The following is a 20,370-nucleotide window of genomic DNA, read 5'->3' as shown; positions in this document are numbered from 1 at the left end:
ATGAGCTGGACATGTCTGGAATTCAGTATCCTGTGGCAATATCGCAAGTGGAAAAGTTTGAAAGACAAAATGATATTTCTATGAATGTGTTTGGATATGAAGAAAAGGATATTTTTTCCCATGTATGTTACGAAATTACGACAAATACGTCAACATGTCAATTTATTATATTTAAAAAGGGTGAAAAAAGTCATTTTTGTCTCATTAACAACCTTGATAAGTTTTATCTAGAATAAAAAGGCCAAAGCATAAGACTCACTTTTGCCATTATTGTCTCCATGGGTTTACCAGAAATACTGGTTAAAATATAATCCGCAACATGTGATACTTTCAGAAGATGTTGAAAACTTGCTAGAATTTAACGATTTTGCAAAACAGTTAAAAGTTCCTTTTGTCATCTATGCAGATTTCGAAACTTTCGCTCAGAGAATGGATACATGTCTACACGATCCAAAACAATCGAGTACAACTCGCAATACAAAATTTGAACCTTGTGGGTTTGGTTATCAGGTCGTTAGCATAGACAAAAAGTATACCAAACCTCCAGTTATTTATCGAGGTCCAAACGTAAGAAAAACTTTTCTGGAAATTATAAAGGAAGAAAAAGAAATCCATCACATTTTAAAGCGTGTAGAACCTTTGATCATGTCCCCTGACAACGAGCGAGAGTTTCAAAATAGCACAAAATGTCACATATGTAGTCACTATTTTACAGAAAATGACGTCAAAGTCAGAGATCATTGCCATTTGACAGGTAAATTTAGAGGTGCTAGCTGTCAGAACTGTAATCTCAATTTTCAATATCCCTCCCACATCCCCGTCATATTTCACAATCTTAAAGGATTCGATGGGCACATACTCTGTGAAAGTATGGGTTTACTTAAAGATCACGATATCAAGTGTATACCCAATAACATGGAAAAATATATTTCCTTCAGTTTGGGAAACCTACGTTTCATTGATTCATTCCAATTCATGTCTCAAAGTTTGGAATCACTAGTTAACAATCTAGCTCAAGAGGAATTAGCGCCTTTTAAACATTTAGCTAATGGATTTTCCTGTTGAGGAAAGGGGTTTACCCTTATGAGTACGTAGACAACGTAAACAAATTTGATGAAACATCTTTACCTCCAAAATCAGCTTTTTACATCCAATTAAGTAAATCAAACATTACAAATACTCCAAGGCTAATAATCCTTACATACTGGAAACGTACGATTCCTCTAAGCCTGACAAATATATCCTCTATACGGATTGTAACAAACTCTACGGTAAGGCCATGGCCGAGCCGTTACCCGTGGGAGAATTTCAGTGGGTTGACAATGCGGAACATTTCAATGTTGAAAACATATCAAAAGATGGTGACATAGGCTACGTATTAGAGGTAGACTTAGAATACCCGACAGAGCTGCACGATCTCCATTCGGACTATCCGCTTGCTCCGGAAACTATGGAAAAATGCTGTCCCCTCATAGTAGAGAGCTGTGGAAAGAATTACACCCTAGTCCTAAACATACAGACAAGAAACTGCAGGGTCGTGTCGCCACACCTAAACTCATCCCAACGTTAGAAAATAAGACAAAATATATCTGCCACTATAGGAATGTACAGCTATACTTAGAGTTGGGAATGAAATTGACCAAGATTCACAGAGTATTACAGTTTGGACAACATCCGTTGTTGAAGAAATATATAGATTTTAATAGTCAAAAGAGACGGGAAACATCCTATGAATTTGAAAAAGATTTTTTTAAATTAATGAACAATTCTGTGTTTGGTAAAACAATGGAAAACGTACGCGGCAGAGTTGATATAAAACCGTCCAATACAGAGAAAAAAAAAGGAAAAAGTATGTAGCTAAACCGTCTTTTCAAAGATTCAAAATATTCAACAAAGATTTAGTTGGAATAGAGAACAGTAAAATCAAACTAGTACTCAACATACCAATATACATGGGCCAATGTATTTTGGATCTCTCTAAATGTATCATGAACGATTTCCTTTACAATCACATGTTGTCTAGGTATGAAAACATACATTTGTTAATGACTGATACCGACAGTTTGATGTATGGATTATCAAACGTGGCAGACTTGTACGAAACACTACAAGAAGACAAACACCTGTTTGATCTCTCTAATTATCCTGCAGATCATCCGATCTATGACGTCACAAACAAAAAGACGCCAGGAAAGTTTAAAAACGAATTAGGTGGGAAGATTTTACAAGAGTTTGTTGGACTGAGACCGAAAATGTATTCTTATGCGGACGTATATTGTGATTATGCTGTCGCAAATTGAGTTTTTCCGCGGAGCCAGTAAAACGGATATTTGCGACAGTATACTCACAAGATACGTCCGCAAATCTCAAAACACAGTAGGGTTATCCTTATTCTAATTCACTTTCCTTCACAAACCAAATCTACTCGATGATTTCTTAAAATAGACACGGAATTTCCCTTGAAGCGGCCGGGTCAATGACGTCATTACTGAAACCGACGCACTCAACTTTTACGCATGCACTTCAAAAATGTAGTTCCAATAAAAACTAACGAAAATACATATTTTCCGGTTATTGATTAATTTAATTTTATAGTAAACATAAAACCACCATTAAATATGTTGATTCTTTCCACTGTATACGCTATCTTGTATGTAACTTTAATGTTTGTTGAACGCGCGCATGTGTTCAATTTCATGCCAATGACGAGCTCGAGTCTGACATGCTGTCAACGAAGTAAACAATGTCTCCTTGCACTAGTTTGGAGGAAGAGCACCGTTTCCAAAGTAATTGTTCACATGGATTACCGAGCTGTGCACTTCGAATTGCCTACTGTGTGACGGATGTTGGTATTGTACAATGTTTGTTTGCGACTGAGTTGTCAAATAGCAGGCACCGGGGACAGAGACGCTCGAGTTTACAAAGTCAACTGGTACCAACGTATTGCCAACTTCATTTGCTGACGTGCCCTGAAAATGGCGGAATACGACCGTTTCTGTTGGTCCGAACTGGTGGCATTGTAACTTCGTACACTTGATTCGTTTCTATGCCCTGATATCTTCATTATCTCACGGGTTTCCACTCCGGCATGCGATAGACGCGTGATGGTGGTGGCGCGGACAAAGTGATTGGTGTAGGACCGGCTCAGGCCTGCATCTTTGCTGATCTTTTTCATCATGTCGTTCAGCAACCTAGTGCCAATGGTTCTAGATGTGAACCAAGTGTCATCATCAGACTCAATTTTGGCCCTAGGTTGCTGAAAGAGATGTTCAGATTGGGCATTTCTCTTCTGTAGATACAGTTTTAGGGAGTGTACAGGGCTATGTGGTTCCCCTGTAGCATACATCCTTGGGGAATGTTCAAAATCAGTATCTTTGACATTTTCACCACTGTGATTTTTTGTCGCTTCGATATACGCCATCTTGACATATTCGCATCCCTCGGTGTCGCGCTCGAACTCGAAACAGTTGTATTTTAATTCCCGGAGATTTTCCCTACCCCGTCTCGCGAAACTCAGTGCCATGTCAAACCACACTTTCGTTTGCAACGATTTTTATTAAAATTAAAATAACTTAATTACCTGATATTGTTAAAAGACTATATATACCAAAGAAGGTAACACATTTCTATGTAAAACTATTCCCTCCAATTTCGTTTTATCCCTCCTCCCATTCTTACATATCATGTCCATTCTTCTTGATGCAAAGAGTTGCATAATACCTAGACAACAATTTACTGTGTGGTATGCTTGTCAGAGGGATTTTTTCGTTAACTATGCGATTTGTAGTCCCTTGAGCCATTTGTGTAGTCTCCATATATATATACACCCAATGCCCACTCTTTGTTTAGGGTGTTTAGACACTTATGAGACCTTACGAGTTCATTGTAAGTCATCGCTATCTTTACATCACCTACTGTTAGTATGAAAGGCCACATATTGTTAAATAAAGACATTTCCTTCCAATCTGGTGTTATCCCTCAACGTTAAAATTTTAACTTAAAATGTTGTGTGTTTGGACTTTTGAATTGTAAAAATATTGTATTGCAAAACATAGGCTTTCTCCTCGATATGATTTTTCATCGTGAATTATCAAGAAATATCAACCCCTATGTGCTCTTTAAACATGATAAACAAATCAAGCAGAGAATCGTCATAGGAGAATTGTTTTTCTTTCCAAAGATTTTTTAAAACCTCTCTCGATCAGCTTCTCATTATCGCAATGGTGTACCTAGTAATATCTACACAGAAACAACTTAAAAGTCGCGGAAGGTCTGCTCCTATGTTCTTAAAATGTTCTTAATATGGTACGAGGTTATTCATAAATAAATCTGCATAAACTCTACGGTATCATCATTTGTAAGTATACGCAATCTTTCGACCACCTTTTATGTTTGATTTCTACACAATCGTAGGCTGTTCATGAGTTTAAATGTACTCCGCATATGAATAAGGTGACTTTATCGCTGTGTCCTGAATAGAAAAACCCGTTAAGAGCAAGCTGGTTTGGAGTCTTATGCACTTGTTGTGGCCAGTCCTTAAAGGTTTTTATACGGTCCTTACATTTAATCATTGACTAATACTCTGCTCGAATTTGATATGAAGTATGGCGGATACAATCTGCTGTAATATTTGACATGTCAATGTATAAAATCGCATATACACCGTAAGCTTTCCGATAGAAACAGTTTATGTTAAATCTCCTGTTATTTTTTTACTCTTGCCATCTGATTTTAATTTAATTATGCTTACAATTTACTGAAAGAAGATCAAATTGATGCTTTATTTGAATAGGTGTAGTATGCGGTTTCATTTTCCTCATACATTTCCATATACATATCATCAGAATTGGAATAAAACAGAGAGCAGCTTCAGATATCATGATTCCTGTTAAGTGTTTATTGAATGATCCCTGTTCAGTGGTTAATAAATTGAGTGTTTCAATAAATTGATCGGTTCAATCATATAGGTTCTGAGTGTTAAGTTGCATAACTTTTAGTGAGATCAAGTTTCAAAACGCTTTAGTTTGACAACTTCAAATCGAGTGTAAAGTTGCACAACTTCTAGTGAGGTAAACTTTCAAAATGCCACAGGTTATCAACTTCAAATGTATAGATTATGAGTGTGATGTTGAATAACTTCTAGTTAGTAGGATGATTATTTTTAAAAATTGCTTTAGGTTAACAAGATGTGAACCATCTGCTATACAAAGTGTTGTGTGTGCTGATTATGAAATCCTATTATTGTTCATCAAATATTAATCTTATATCTTTTACAAAAATTGTGATACTTGAGTCGGCTATATTTTGATATTGATTTATGTAGTAATAACATTTTAGAATTAACATTTTTATGCAGTGGTAACATATCTTATAGGAAAACAAAGTACCTCAAAAGGATTAGTTTGAATAAAACTATGTTACAAACAGTCTTTTAGTTGAATTATATAAACTATTCATACTGTTTGTTGTACTTCTTTGAATAATTTGTGCTATGCTAAAGATGTTTCCACATATTGAAATTATGCAAACTGGATTCTATAGAGTAAAAATCTAATCCTAAACCTACTTTTTGTCAATATTTAAAAAAGAAAAATTGGGCATGCTATGTATAGCCTCATAGACATTGTTGTATCTACTAGCCCTAGCCGTTGGCTATGGTGATGCTTGAACTCACACATTTGGAAATGTTATCTTTCTACCTGATCTGGAAGTAGTAATGAAGGACTTCTACAAGATATTGATAACGATGAAGTCTCTGAAGATCTCAATGCTGAAATTACAGAAACGGAAATTATTCGATCGATAGAAAGCTTAGAAAATAATAAAGCGAGCGGAATCGATGAAATACGGAATGAATATATAAAAAATACTCTCAATCAGTTTTTGCCTTTATATACAGATTTTTTCAACATCATTCTCAACACTGGATTAATACCCCAAGAATGGACAGCTGGTATTATCAAACCTATATACAAAAATAAAGGTAATCAGAGCGATCCGGATAATTATAGGACGATAACTCTGGTGTCATGCTTGGGAAAAATATTTACCTCTATAATTAATGGTAGACAAACAAAAGTATCTGATAAGATAAACCTGATATCCTCCGCCCAAGCGGGATTTCGAAAGGGATATTCCACTACTGAAAACATTTTTATATTGCATTCCCTAATTTCTTTATATTTCTCAAAGGGTAAAAAGTTATATTGTTCATTCGTTGATTTTAAAAAGGCCTTTGATACGGTGTGGCGAGCAGGCTTGTGGAGAAAATTCAAAATAGTAACATTACGGGCAAAATATTTAAAGTCCTTTATAATTTATATCAAAATACCAAATCCTGGGTAATTAATGGTAATGATATATCCGACTTTTTCATGTGCAGTGCCGGGTAAAACAAGGAGAAAACTTTCCGCCATGTTTTCCCTCTTTCTTAACGATCTAGAGGATTTCCTCAATCAACGTAATGTTTCTTGTTTGAATGAAGTGTATGCTCTTAGTGATCAAAATTTAGGTTTGTACTTAATAATTAGTTATCATATTATATGCTGATGATACAGTGATTGTGTTAAAACACCAGATGGCCTACAGAACGCATTGAATGAATTCCAAAATTATTGTAATATATGGAAATTAACAGTTAATACCCAAAAAACTAAAGTTTTGATTTTTGAAAAAAGAAAAAGTAAAAGAGACTATCACTTTACGTTAAATAATGAGATTTTAGAAATACAAGATTCGTACACATATCTTGGAATAATATTAAACTCCAATGCTGTTTTTACAAAAGCCAACAGAGCAAGCAAAAACAGCTTTATATGCATTGTATATTAAGATTAGAAATATTTCCATTCCTGTAGATCTTTAACTGAAATTATTTGATGCACTTGTGTCACCTATTTTATTATATGGATGTGAAATCTGGGGCTATGAAAATACAAAAAGTATCGAAAAAATACATTTACAGTTTTGTAAGGAAATTCTTAACATTCGGAAGAGCACCCCAAATTATATGGTATATGGTGAGTTAGGAAGTTATCACCTAGAAATTGAAATCAGTGTTAGAATGGTTATGTTCTGGCATAAGCTTATAACGGGTGGATCGAAATTATCTAGTGTAATGTAAAGTTAATGTACAATTTGCACCAGAATTCTTTATTAAGTTTAAAATGGTTAACGTATATACGAGATATCTTAAACAATACTGGATTTAATAATTTATTGACTTTACAAATATCATGTACAATTAATAGGCAATGCTGGAAACCAATCATTAAGCAGAGATTATGCAATCAATTCATTCAAAGTTGGTTTCATGATATTGAAACCTCCTCGCAAGGGCAAGTTTACTCCTTATTCAAATTTCTGTTTAATATTAAACCATATCTTTTAAAGCTAAATAGTAATGAACGAAAAGTAATATGTAAATTTAGAACATCAAATATTAAATTTCCTATAGAAACAGGAAGATGGAATAAGGTCCGACGCGAGGAAAGGTTATGTTCCCTATGTAATAACTGTGTTGGGGACGAATATCACTACTTATACCAATGTACTAATGTATCTGTTGTAGCTCTTAGACAACTCTATATACCAAATTATTAGTATGTCAACCCAACTTATATCAAAATGAAAGGAATGTTCTCAATTTGTAACACGGTACTTTTAACAAAAGTAAGTAAAGGGCCTGTTTCCAGTAATGTTAATTCTCCATAGGAGCCTGCCCCCGTATAATTTCTTATCTAGCTCAACTACTGTTTTTTTCTTTTCCGAAGAATAATTTTACACCTTTCCGACACCCAGATTTCATAATTTCAGTGAAAATGTATTTTTATAAAGTTGTCAATTTCAGCATCAAAGACATAAGTTCGTAAATAAAAGAAGGTTATCTCGAAATTGTAATTCGCAACATAGTATAAATTTCTTTTGATAAATATTTCCAAAACATCGTGTTTATTCATAAAACAAAAAAAAAAATATTCTCGGATGAAAATGCACTTGCAGAGACACAATTATGAAGAAAAATGCCATAAAATTGCAATTTTCTCCCGTTATATAGTTTTGGATGCAAATTTCCATCAGAAAATCGGATAGAGCTTTACTTGTTTCATATGTGTACCAAAAATCAGCTAATTCCATGTGGTGGAACGTTCTCATATCGCCGCCTGAATGTGGTTGTAAATTGAAAGAAAAGGGGAAATGAGTAACAACCTTGTCTGAAACCCTATTATATAGCTTATTATATACAAACTTTTATATTGAATATCAGAGCGGATATTTTCATGACAGTTTTATGATGTGTAACGACTAAATAAACAGTATCGATATAAAGATTTACACTGAGGACACCCTGATACATGAATACTGTTCTATCTCAAGTTGTCCTCTTCTGAATTTTCTGATCGTGTGGCCTTGTACATTTATCCGTATCTTCTTGTCTTTGTCTATACGTTTACGGAATCATTGACTCGACGCTAGCTATTCTTGTCTCACTTTCCTTGTTTTATTGTCCCATCTCCAAAGCGTTGTGGCTCTGTCAGGGTTGGGACCCTGACTTGTCTCACTTTCTTTGTGCCTGCCGACCACGCCACATCGAATAGATAGATTATCCATATGAAATACTTTATTTTGTTCTAAGTAATCAATCAATTCTGCGCTTCTTGGAGGTATTGAATGTGATTTATTATATTGTCTTGTTATTTTGTGTAATTAGTTGTTCGTTATTTATCACACATTTTCGCATAATTGTACCAAACTACTAAGTATTAGCTGTTTACAGCAATCATCGGTGGCTTGCTATTTTGTTACTTTATCGACGCTTCATAAACCAATCGTTATTGTTTCAAGATGGAGGGTAAATGTGTTGGAGAAGGGTGTCAAGTATACTTCAAGAAACGTAGTGGCAATAAGAACAGAAGTGCACGCAATGTAAATAGTCCACAATATAAATGGCTCCTAGATACGCTGGTGCAACAAGGATTGATGTCAGCAAAGGAACAAGCACTTATTTGCCAGAAGTGCTACATGAAGTATCTTCGGAACAAAAATCAGCCTGAACCTGAACCCGAGCAGAACCAGGAAATAGAGGAAGAAGACGACTCCCCGTCCCATATCCTGCCGTTGCTGACCCTTCATGATCTTTTGAATGGATCATCTTCACACAAAAAATGCTGTCTCTGTCTTGTTACCTTTGCAAGAAATGGAACAAAATCATCAGTCTTACCAAAACGTGCAAGACATCACCTGATCTATTCACACAAACTGTGGTGTCCCACCTCATCCCGCGTCTGCTCCATTCACCTTATTGGTAACGACTTAGATCCGTCTACAGAGGTTGTCCTTGATGGTAGAGGTTCCTTGGAATCTCAGTTACCATCAAAATCGTCCGAAATCATTAATGACCTCCTAGAGGTGTCGCACGTCCTTTCACAGAACCAGTCTGCGTTTACAATAAGCTTTTCTTCTCTTGATGACTCGGCATGCATGGCCTGGACAGGTTGGTCCAAAGATCAGTTCCTCGAAATCCACTCGCACTGTTCCCCATATCTTTCATCTGGTATATATACCAAGACTACACACGATGCTCTATTACTGTTCTGGGTAAAACTGAAAACCGACATTTCCTGGAGTCAGTGTTCTTCTCTTTTTGGAATTTCCAAGTCAAGTGTGTCCAAAACTTTCCACTCCATAGTACAGGCATTAGACACATCGATAGTCCCACAATTTCTAGGTCCGGATCACTTGACAAGAGAACAGTTGCTCGGGCACAATACTGTCTTTTCAGAAGCATTTTTTGGAGATAAAGCCACTGCCATATTAGATGGCACCTATATTTATATCCAGAAAAGCTCCGACCACAAGCTCCAGAGAATGTCCTACTGTGGCCAGAAGAAGAGAAACTATCTCAAATTCATGAGCATCGCCTTACCAGATGGCTACATTCTGGACACAGTAGGACCATTCACTGGCAGCGAAAATGATGCTACAATTACAAAAAAAGTCATGGACAAGCTAGTTACTTGGCTACAACCAGACGACAACGTTGTCGTTGACCGAGGTTTTAGAGATGTCCTACCAGTTCTCGAAGCCTCTGGCCTCAATGCTAGCATGCCGTCATACCTGAAACCCGGTCAAAGTCAACATTCTGACGTCCAAGCAAATCTTGACAGAACTATCACCAAATCGAGGTGGATTGTGGAATCCTATCATGGTCGTCTGAAACACTGGACGTTCTTCCGAACGCAATTGGTGTCTAACAGCTTTATCAATGTCATCGAGGCTTTGCTTCGAACCGTCACAGCCTGTCTGAATGGTATTAGAGGACCGATCTACCAGAGATCTCCAGAGAGAGATGCCAAAGATAGGCTAATGGCTGAACGTATGAAGGACCGTTTGACAACACCGAATGGTTTAGCTCAGAGAGTCAAGACAGATCCGGATCTATCTAGACGGGCAAGGTCCGAGTTTGTCAAGATGGATGCATCTTCCGTACTGTTTCCCCGTCTCGATCTTGATTACTTGAGAACCATTACGTGTGGAACGTATCAGATATCTCTGGCTCCTGGTTACATCGCCGAACATTTAAGTGATGACGGAGACTATGAGGTGTGGCTTTACCAGCACTCCCCAGACCTTCTCCGATGTCAAATACATTCTCGACACAAAAGCCAAACGAAATATAACGTTTGGATACGGTTCACCGTTTCACCCGATGTTGAGGCCCCAATAAAGGACTACTACTGCCAGTGCCCAGTTGGAGAGAGAACGATGGGAATGTGTGCGCACATCTCCAGTATCTTGTACTACCTTGGGTATTACAGGACGCTGGAAAACCCTCGACCATTACAACCACAGGTAAAGAAATTCCGACAAAACTTGAAATAGTTTTCCATGCGGCAACGGAGTGCATATGTCGAAAGTATGTTTGGGGCTCGATATGAAAGATCCCCGTTACCATGTGACTAACCAAACTTATAAATATAGGTATTATACAATCGCCCGTAGCTATGAACACTCCCGTAAATGCGAAAACCAACCAAAATCATAAGGAACACGTTTTGTTTGTTGTTCTGTCTATTTGTCAGCCAATGTCTTCAACCACGGGGACTTGTGAAGTAGCCATCTTGGATTTTTTTTATGAAAAAGTGTTTCTCTCACTTTTTTTCATATCTGTGTACATATTCTCAACATACCGAGCAAATACTCTCGTTTTTTTGTTAATTATCTAAAGAAAGTCGAAAATCGGCAATTCAACCATAGGCTAATTCAACCCAACATTTGAAAATGTTCCACCACTTACATTTTGATGATTTTTCCTCTCATCAATAGCATATTACGTACTGTTTAATAGGATAAAAATTGGTTTGCATCCAACGCCCATAAAAGGGTGTATTCTCTAAAAAACACAGTTTTTGTGTCTAAAATGTTATCATCGAAAATGGCATTTTTGAGATTGTTTCTTCCATAAAACAGCCAAATGGCGCGATGGAAACATGATTTTTTGTCACAATCATGCCATGAATGTATTCTTTACGGTGACCATCATTTCCATAGATTTTCATTAATATTTTACATAACATGCACATTTTATCAACACTTAGACAGCTTCTGAAAGGTACAACTTTGAGGAGCCATAAAAAACAAACCATGTGACCTAAATCTTTATAATTTATAGATTTTTGACCACAACGGCATGGGCAATGCACCACCAACAGGAAATTTGAATCAGAGAAGGGGCCGTTTTGGAAACCGGCCCTTTATACAAAGAGTAATGAAGCTACTTAATATCTAAAATAAGTTAGCTAAAATAATTATTGAAATGGGTTGTTATTGTATAAATTGTATCATGTGTCATATTATGTGTGTACTATGTCCATTAATGTATACTATGTAATATGTGATCTCTTGTTACGCACATATACGTGTGGCGTGAGTGTAAAAATAAAACTTGAATAAAACTTGAAACTTGGTTAAACTCATCGTGCTTTCCTCATGTCGATAAAAACATGAGTATAGCTCATTTTACATCTGCAACGCACTGCACTGTGACTACCTACCTATCCTGTGGATGACTGTGTCTTTTCTGTGACTACCTACCTATGCTGTGGATAACTGTGTCTTTTCTGTGACTACCTACCTATCCTGTGGATGACTGTGTTTTTTCCTATACTTGATCTTCAATCGAAAGCTATCGAACGTCAGAGCTATCTTATATGGTACACGTTCGTTATATTATGTACTTTTGTCATTATATGATGTGCTTTTGTCATTATATGATGTGCTTTTGTCATTATATGATGTGCTTTTGTCATAATATGATATACATTTGTCATTATATGATGTACTTTTGTCATTATATGATGTACATTTGTCATTATATGATGTACTTTTGTCATTATATGATGCACTTTTGTCATTATATGATGTACTTTTGTCATTATATGATGTGCTTTAGTCATAATATGGAGTACATTTGTCATTATATGATGTGCTTTTGTCATAATTTGATGTACTTTTGTCATAATATGATGAACTTTTGTCATTACATGATGTACTTTTGTCATAATATGGAGTACATTTGTCATTATATGATGTGCTTTTGTCATAATATGATGTACTTTTGTCATTATATGATGTACTTTTGTCATTATATGATGTACTTTTGTCATTATATGATGTACTTTTGTCATTATATGATGTACTTTTGTCATTATATGATGTACTTTTGTCATTATATGATGTACTTTTGTCATTATATGATGTACTTTTGTCATTATATGATGTACTTTTGTCATTATATGATGTACTTTTGTCATTATATGATGTACTTTTGTCATTATATGATGTACTTTTGTCATTATATGATGTACTTTTGTCATTATATGATGTACTTTTGTCATTATATGATGTACTTTTGTCATTATATGATGTACTTTTGTCATTATATGATGTACTTTTGTCATTATATGATGTACTTTTGTCATTATATGATGTACTTTTGTCATTATATGATGTACTTTTGTCATTATATGATGTACTTTTGTCATTATATGATGTACTTTTGTCATTATATGATGTACTTTTGTCATTATATGATGTACTTTTGTCATTATATGATGTACATTTGTCATTATATGATGTACTTTTGTCATTAAATGATGTTCTTTTGTCATTATATGATGTATATTTGTCATGATATGGAGTACATTTGTCATTATATGATGTACCTTTGTCATAATATGATGTACATTTGTCATTATATGATGTACTTTTGTCATTATATGATGTACTTTAGTCATAATATGGAGTACATTTGTCATTATATGATGTACTTTTGTCATTATATGATGTACTTTTGTCATTATATGATGTACATTTGTCATGATATGGAGTACATTTGTCATTATATGATGTACTTTTGTCATTATATGATGTACATTTGTCATTATATGATGTACATTTGTCATTATATGATGTACAATTGTCATTATATGATGTACATTTGTCATTATATGATGTACTTTTGTCATGATATGATGTGCTTTTGTCATTATATGATGTACATTTGTCATGATATGGAGTACATTTGTCATTATATGATTTACTTTTGTCATAATATGATGTACATTTGTCATTATATGATGTGCTTTTGTCATTATATGATGTACTTTTGTCATGATATGGAGTACATTTGTCATTATATGATGTGCTTTTATCATTAAATGATATGCTCGCCAAGGCTCACAAAATTAAAACTCCTAAGACTCGTTTCATAAAAGCTCATATGAAATGAAAACAAATTTAAGATACTTTTTATCACATAACTCAGAAATATACATTTTGACAGGTTTTGGAGCAAAAATGTAAAGGGCTTAATTTATGACGTCACGTCATTGTCCATATTATGACATCACAATCGATTTCTGACTGGCACAGCCAATGAAAAACGCTCCAGGATATATTACACTAGTGACACATGTAAAAATATTACACGGGCGAATTCACTGGATAACAGGACGATTATGTGATAAAAAATATAGAAGTGTCAACACAGAGACACTCGCTTGATATAATAATCTGTCGTAGTGTATACATGCTATTAAAATATCTCATAATGTATACATGTTATTGTAATCTCTCATAATGTATAAACATGCTATTTTAATCTCTCGTTAGGTATACACATCCTACTATAATATCTCGTAAGGTATATACATGCTACTATAATCTCTCGTAAGGTATATACATGCTACTATAATCTCTCGTAAGGTATATACATGTTATTGTAATCTCTCATAATGTATACATGTTATTATAATCTCTCCTTATGCATACATGCTATTATAATATCTCGTAATGTATATATTCTATAGATATACTATAGCCAAATTGATAAAATATTGCATACCTGTTACAAGATACAACAAGATACAAGAATTTGTATTTTCCATCGATTTTGCAAAACATACAACATGAGCTACAAAGAGCTTGTAGTTCGACACATGGTATATAAGCACAATAGCACATTTAGCACATTTGTATACAGCACATAAAATTTAAATTTAGATTACACAGTAGACATTAGGGATGCGTACATGCTGTAACATATAATCATTATTATATGATCTGCATGATAAATCTCAGTTGTTGACGAACAAACTTACAACACAGGATTTCGAGAGATACAGGTTGATGAAGTTTTATGGTCGCCACTGTGATCTCATTGGGGACATACCACTTCTTCGTGCAATATTTATCAGTTTAATTCAGTTTCCACTACCAAGGTAATCATTTTGAGAACGTGATGTTACTTTGATTTGACCAGGAATTACATGTCAAGAGTCATCGTTTAAGCAGATGTATTTCTAAAAGGCATGCATGATTTATTTCTTTTTTTCATATTTTGCTCTAGTTTTATCCAATAATAAACAAGAAAATGTGATTAAACCAATTAGAAACCAATTAAATGAGTAAATGTTAGTATGTTTCACTATTTATATGTATTGCGTTTTAATTATAAAGTCGAACAGATGCAATTACTATCATATTCTAAATTATGACGTTTGGCTTTGTTCTTTGTGATATATTCTTTGGCACTTTATTTTCTATTTGTCAACAAAACAATAATTCCAATTCAACATCGATAAATCAATGACAAAATGTGAAAAAAAGAAAAGATTCGAACGGGGACCCCGGAAAAGGTATGAATAAAATCGGGTTTTCCGGAAGAGTAAGCGTCTCGCCATGTAAATCTAGGACAAATTCGAGTAATGCCACTTCCTCACATCGAGAACTGATGTAATGACAACATAATACCCACAATGCTCACTTATGAGGATAGTAAAAATCATAAACCTTCATATCAAACAAATAACTAGCATATATCATTCCAAATGCGAACATGATGGCGACCGTCACATTGCCAACAGTCTTTTATAACCTGCACATTTACAAACTTTGTGTTTTTCGTTTTTCCGTCAGCAGTCGACATCTATCACAAAATCATGATATTCAGGAAAACTTCCAAACCCAACTGCGACATGTAAAACACGTATGGGATGATTTTATCAAGAAAGAAGAAGTCCACGTCTGGAAAGGCAAGGGTTTATGACAAGAAAGGATGCCTTGTGTATAATGTACAGGCTCCCCGATACGCATCGACTCTACCAAACGATAATGTACTATTATTATATATTTGCGATTCGATGGAAGCAACTACCTCAAAATTAATAGTGTCGATACTTTAACTTTGCCAATGATTTTTCCCTCAAACTTCATCATATTTATCAATCTGTTATGTGTTCAGTGGATAATAATATTTTTTTAAATAAACAAAAAGCAGGAATATTACTTAATATCATCAAAAAAAGTGTGATCATTAGATATTGATGTGACCGAACAAGAACTTAGCCTAACAGTCATGATGAGTAAGAAAGAAAACCAGTTTAAGGTGGTTTTAACTAAATATTTTGTGAATATGTCATTTAATAATCTGTAAAGAGTCTACCTCGTCAGATCTGTAGGAGATTTACACGCCGATCTGGGAATGTCGTTCAGCCAAAATTTGATATTAGAATACAACCGTTTGTAGCTATCAGAACGATGGATACGTTCACATAAAGAACACCAACTATCGTGATTCTTGATCATTTGATTGATTGATGTAGTTTTAGTCCACGAAAAAATATTTTCTAATTTCCGAATCTTCATATTACTTACATGCATTGCTTTCCCCAGTTCATAAGCGCTTTTGAAGTCTTTTGCGTCAAGATAAGACCTAGGAGGGAAATAAAGAGAATAGTTCGTTCCTCCTCTCATTACTGGAATTGTGGAAGGAGAGAAAATATACGTTTTAAATGCTTTTTCAGTAACATAATCTACACACAGGGAATTTTCAAACGCCAAATAATATTTATAATGCCTCTGAAGGATATCCATACAACTATTTTCGTTGGATCTTGCGCATCGGTATGTCCCACAGCCACCGTACACGTGAATATCGATGGCTTTCTGGAGGATTTGTTTGTAACGTTCCCTTTTGCTTGGGGTCCCACAATTAGATACCATCCAAGCAGTCATTCTTTCCTTTTTCATCCATTGAGTAGTGATGTTTGGTGTTGTAATCTTACTGGGAACTTGCTTGAATTCTGAGTAAGATGTTAACACATCAGAATCTCTTCTGTAAGTGAAAGTCCAGTTAAATAGGTTGCTCCATTGTGAAAGGTCGTTGTGATAGTGAGGTGGGGATTCCATACCATGCATAATCCATAACTGAGCACGTGACTTTTTGGGTGGGTTTATTTTTCCTAGTCGGGGTCCATGAAAAATTACAACCTTTGCAGTGTCAAAGTCTTTTGATCCCCATACCATTTCACATGGGTACTCGCATCCTTCGAACTCCTTTCCACTAACCCATTCAGGCTTGTTGAAGTATAAGACTTGTATTACCTCTGGATATGTTTTAACTAAAAAGGCAGGTTGATTCAGGTTCAAATGGTATCGAGGCACTCCGATCATCTTTGCTGTTAAAAACATCATTACAGCAAACACCACCAATATCACCGTTCCCTGCTGGACATATCTGGTGTTTTGACTGAAATATCAAAGGAAAGTGCAATTAATGTATATATCACAGCTCGAAATGAAAATATGCAGTATTTTGTTTGCATAAAGTTATACGTGGTGGTTCATATCCATAGGACACGACTGTATTGAACACAATAGTTCCCAGTCCTGGTGCAGTTTAGTCTCAATCACGACGGTTTTGAAATCTACAGAAACATGTTTTATCAGCGCCTTTTTTGTTAATTTTGTTCCATACCGCTTTGAAAAACCAATAGGAAGTTTTATCTTACACTCGATGTCCATCTTCCCTTATACAGTCCTCTAATACCATACACCCAGTAGTAATAGTTATTTTATACGAGTTGCAATACGGCTAACACGACACATAAATAAACATCTCAAAATACAACATCAAAAGTGTCCCAGGTTACATTTGTTAATCACACTGCTGTATTTGTCTATATGGCCAGGCGTGAATATGAAAAACAAGTATTGACAGGACCAAAAATTGATATAATTCGACTTTTGATAACCACAAACATACCGCTTCGAGATTCGCCTCTCGCAAAATGAGTTTAGTTTAGTTTCAGTTCGGTTGTTTCCGTTCTGTTTCGTTAATATTTTTAGCAGTGTTCGGACGGTACATTCGGTGCAATGTAAAGTTGGACAGTTATTCGTTATTCGTTATTCGGAATAACGAATAACTTTCTAACTTTACTTACCAATAGTATGCAGATTAAAGTTCAACATGTATGTATATATGTCAGTCGTTATGTTAAAAAGCATGAAAAAATGTATCATCTGAGCTACTCAAAATCGAACACTATTGGCAGACTTTGGGCTTAACCTTTAGACGTGAAGTATCCACAACTGTTTTGCCTTCTTGTTAACAAATCCTTGATAAGTTTTGTGTCATCTCGAATTGATGATAATATTAATGACTCTACAAATTGATTATTGAGAAGTAGGTTTAGAACAGAGTTGAATAGAAACAGAATGAATAAAACATGTTAACATAATCAATTAAACATGTCAACGAAACTACAGAATTCAAAATTGTTACCGAAGCATTAGTAAAGCTCTCATGTATATCAAAACCCCACTGAACTGTGACGGTGGATCTCTTCCTACGGACATGTTCACACCATGGTGTTCTATACTTAAACCTCAATCGACATCTAGTGAATACAAAGTACATTCTGACAAAACGTACAGTATTAATCTAGGAGTTGACATACCTAGCAACCGTTTCACGCTCATCTTAATATATTTAAGCCCAACCAGATTATATTGTAAAGGCCTCCATGCTGTAATAAGATACTGAAATAGAAAGACTTAAAACCTTGTTAATTTTATGTCAAATTGATATTTCTCATTCCAGTTTACACGCATTTACTTTTTATTTGTCTGTACTAGCACCTTGAGTCATGCCTGTTTGTGTTTTTGCACGTTCACTCTGGTTAACTATGTCAAGTATTGATTTTGTCTCTTTATATGATTGTTTGGTGGTCATTATCAATTGCAATACCATCTGCCAAATAACGCCTAATATTTTCAAAGTCTTCTATGATTCAAACATACTTAAAGATATGGGCCCAGTTGTTCAAAAGGTCAATAGCTTAATCAGTGATTAGCGCAAATTTTAATTTTTGAGTAAAACACCACCATTGGATTAGTTACAACTTTCCAGATATCAAATGTTTAGTAAAGTGAGTTTACATGCAAAAGTGTGAGGTTTTACCTTGAATATTGACGAAATGATTAAAGGTTGAAAACTGTCTTTAACAGTGATTAAGCTAACCACCTTTTGAACAACTGGGCCCTGATATGCACCATTAGGTTCCGTCATTTCCTACACTAGTTAATTTGTCCGTGTGGTATATTTGCTATGTGCCTTTATTGTAAGCGTAGACAGGGTCACGAGTGAGTGACTGCGTTATGTATAGCGTCAGTATCAGTTTTTATAGCTTTTCGTCGATATCATACTGCCTGAACATCTGTTGTTAAATGAATCAATTATGAGTGTTGTTGGGTTACCTATGAGAGTTCAAAGTGTAGTACCATGTTAGGGCTAATATGGTGAAAATGAGTATTTTTAGTGATACCATAGATTTACATACTTGCCCGTTAATCATCAACTAAAGGGGAAAAAGGAAGAATTTAAGCTACATGAAAGTCTAATGGTAGTTCAACACCTAGATTAACAAAGATCCGTTAGATAGTATGTGTTCACGTTTACATCTGCAAAACAACTACTGTACTTGTTTTCTTTTCAACATAAAACGTGTACTTCATATTAAACTTCCTGCACACCGCACGTTGGGCAACCGACTATGTTGACACAGAGATAGATATGTGTCGGCAGGTGCGCACCGCGACAACAGGCCACACCATCCCTGCTACCCCAAATATACCTTCGTCCTCGTCGACGCCAAGAAATATATCCTGGACACGTTTTGATTGATAATCATACATGTAGTATACGTAATGTTAACGTGTTTCAGAACGAAGTCCGATTAAATAAAACATGTGAACCAAATTATATTTTTTATACTTCCGGTGTTAAAACATCACACTGCTCCGTTCCTGTTTCTACATTAGTGTATTAGACAGTGTACTTACCTCATATCAGTATGCTGTAGTGATATGATTACGTGATCTATTTTCCAATCCCGGTCAAATTGAATACTAAAACATGATTATAGCACGCACTTACATCAATAGCTCATTACCATATGACGGCCCGCTTCACCTAATGGATAGTCATGATCACACCATGGGAATGCATACTTAAGTCTCAGTCGACAGTTAATGAATATCCGTTCTATTTTAAAGCAACGTATTAAATATAAGGTGACCAAACTAACAACAGTTTCTCCCAATCTGTATGTGTTAACCTTCCCGAATTCAGTGGTCGTTTACTTCACGTAATATAAATTTATTGATATTTGATATTTGAAATTTGGTATTTTGAAATAAAGTTTTCTTCAATTTAGTTATAGGTGATGTAGGAGGGTATAGGTGGTATATGAAGTTAAGGTGACGTATGAAGGTATAGAAAGTCGAGGTGGTATAGTTGGTATAGGTGATGTAGGATGGTGTAGGTTGTATAGGAAGTAAAGGGTATGTGATAGGTATAGGTGGTATTTAAAGTAAAGCCGATATAGGAAGTATAGTCGATGTAGGAAGGTATAGATTGTTTAGGAGGTAAAGATGATCTAGAAGAGTCTAGGTGGTAAAGGACGTATAGGTGATGTTGGAGGGTATAGATGGAATAGGAAGTAAATATAATGTAGGAGGGCGAAGGGG

The 20,370-nt window shown here is 35.2% G+C and overlaps 1 protein-coding gene across 2 annotated transcripts; it reads right to left on the bottom strand.

The window, feature by feature from the left end:
• Positions 1 to 13,976: 13,976 nt before the first annotated feature.
• LOC110456498 (glycoprotein 3-alpha-L-fucosyltransferase A-like) lies at positions 13,977 to 19,862 on the bottom strand. 2 transcript variants are annotated; one of them, XM_021507285.1, is made up of 2 exons: positions 19,778 to 19,862; positions 13,977 to 17,089 (listed from the first exon to the last, which is right to left on the bottom strand). In XM_021507285.1, exon 2 carries the CDS (start codon positions 17,032 to 17,034, stop codon positions 16,000 to 16,002), a length of 1,035 nt encoding a protein of 344 aa, XP_021362960.1. In that variant the 5' UTR covers positions 17,035 to 17,089; positions 19,778 to 19,862; the 3' UTR covers positions 13,977 to 15,999. The 2 variants fall into 2 exon arrangements, with proteins under 2 accessions (XP_021362960.1, XP_021362959.1); XM_021507284.1 differs by having other exon boundaries at positions 19,684 to 19,849.
• Between the last annotated feature and the right edge of the window lie 508 nt (positions 19,863 to 20,370).

The sequence above is a fragment of the Mizuhopecten yessoensis genome, unplaced genomic scaffold (genome assembly GCF_002113885.1).
Source record: "Mizuhopecten yessoensis strain PY_sf001 unplaced genomic scaffold, ASM211388v2 scaffold8765, whole genome shotgun sequence".
NCBI lineage: Eukaryota > Metazoa > Mollusca > Bivalvia > Pectinida > Pectinidae > Mizuhopecten > Mizuhopecten yessoensis.
The sequence above is the reverse complement of the archived record's forward strand: the minus strand, read 5'-3'. Positions and strand labels throughout refer to the sequence as shown.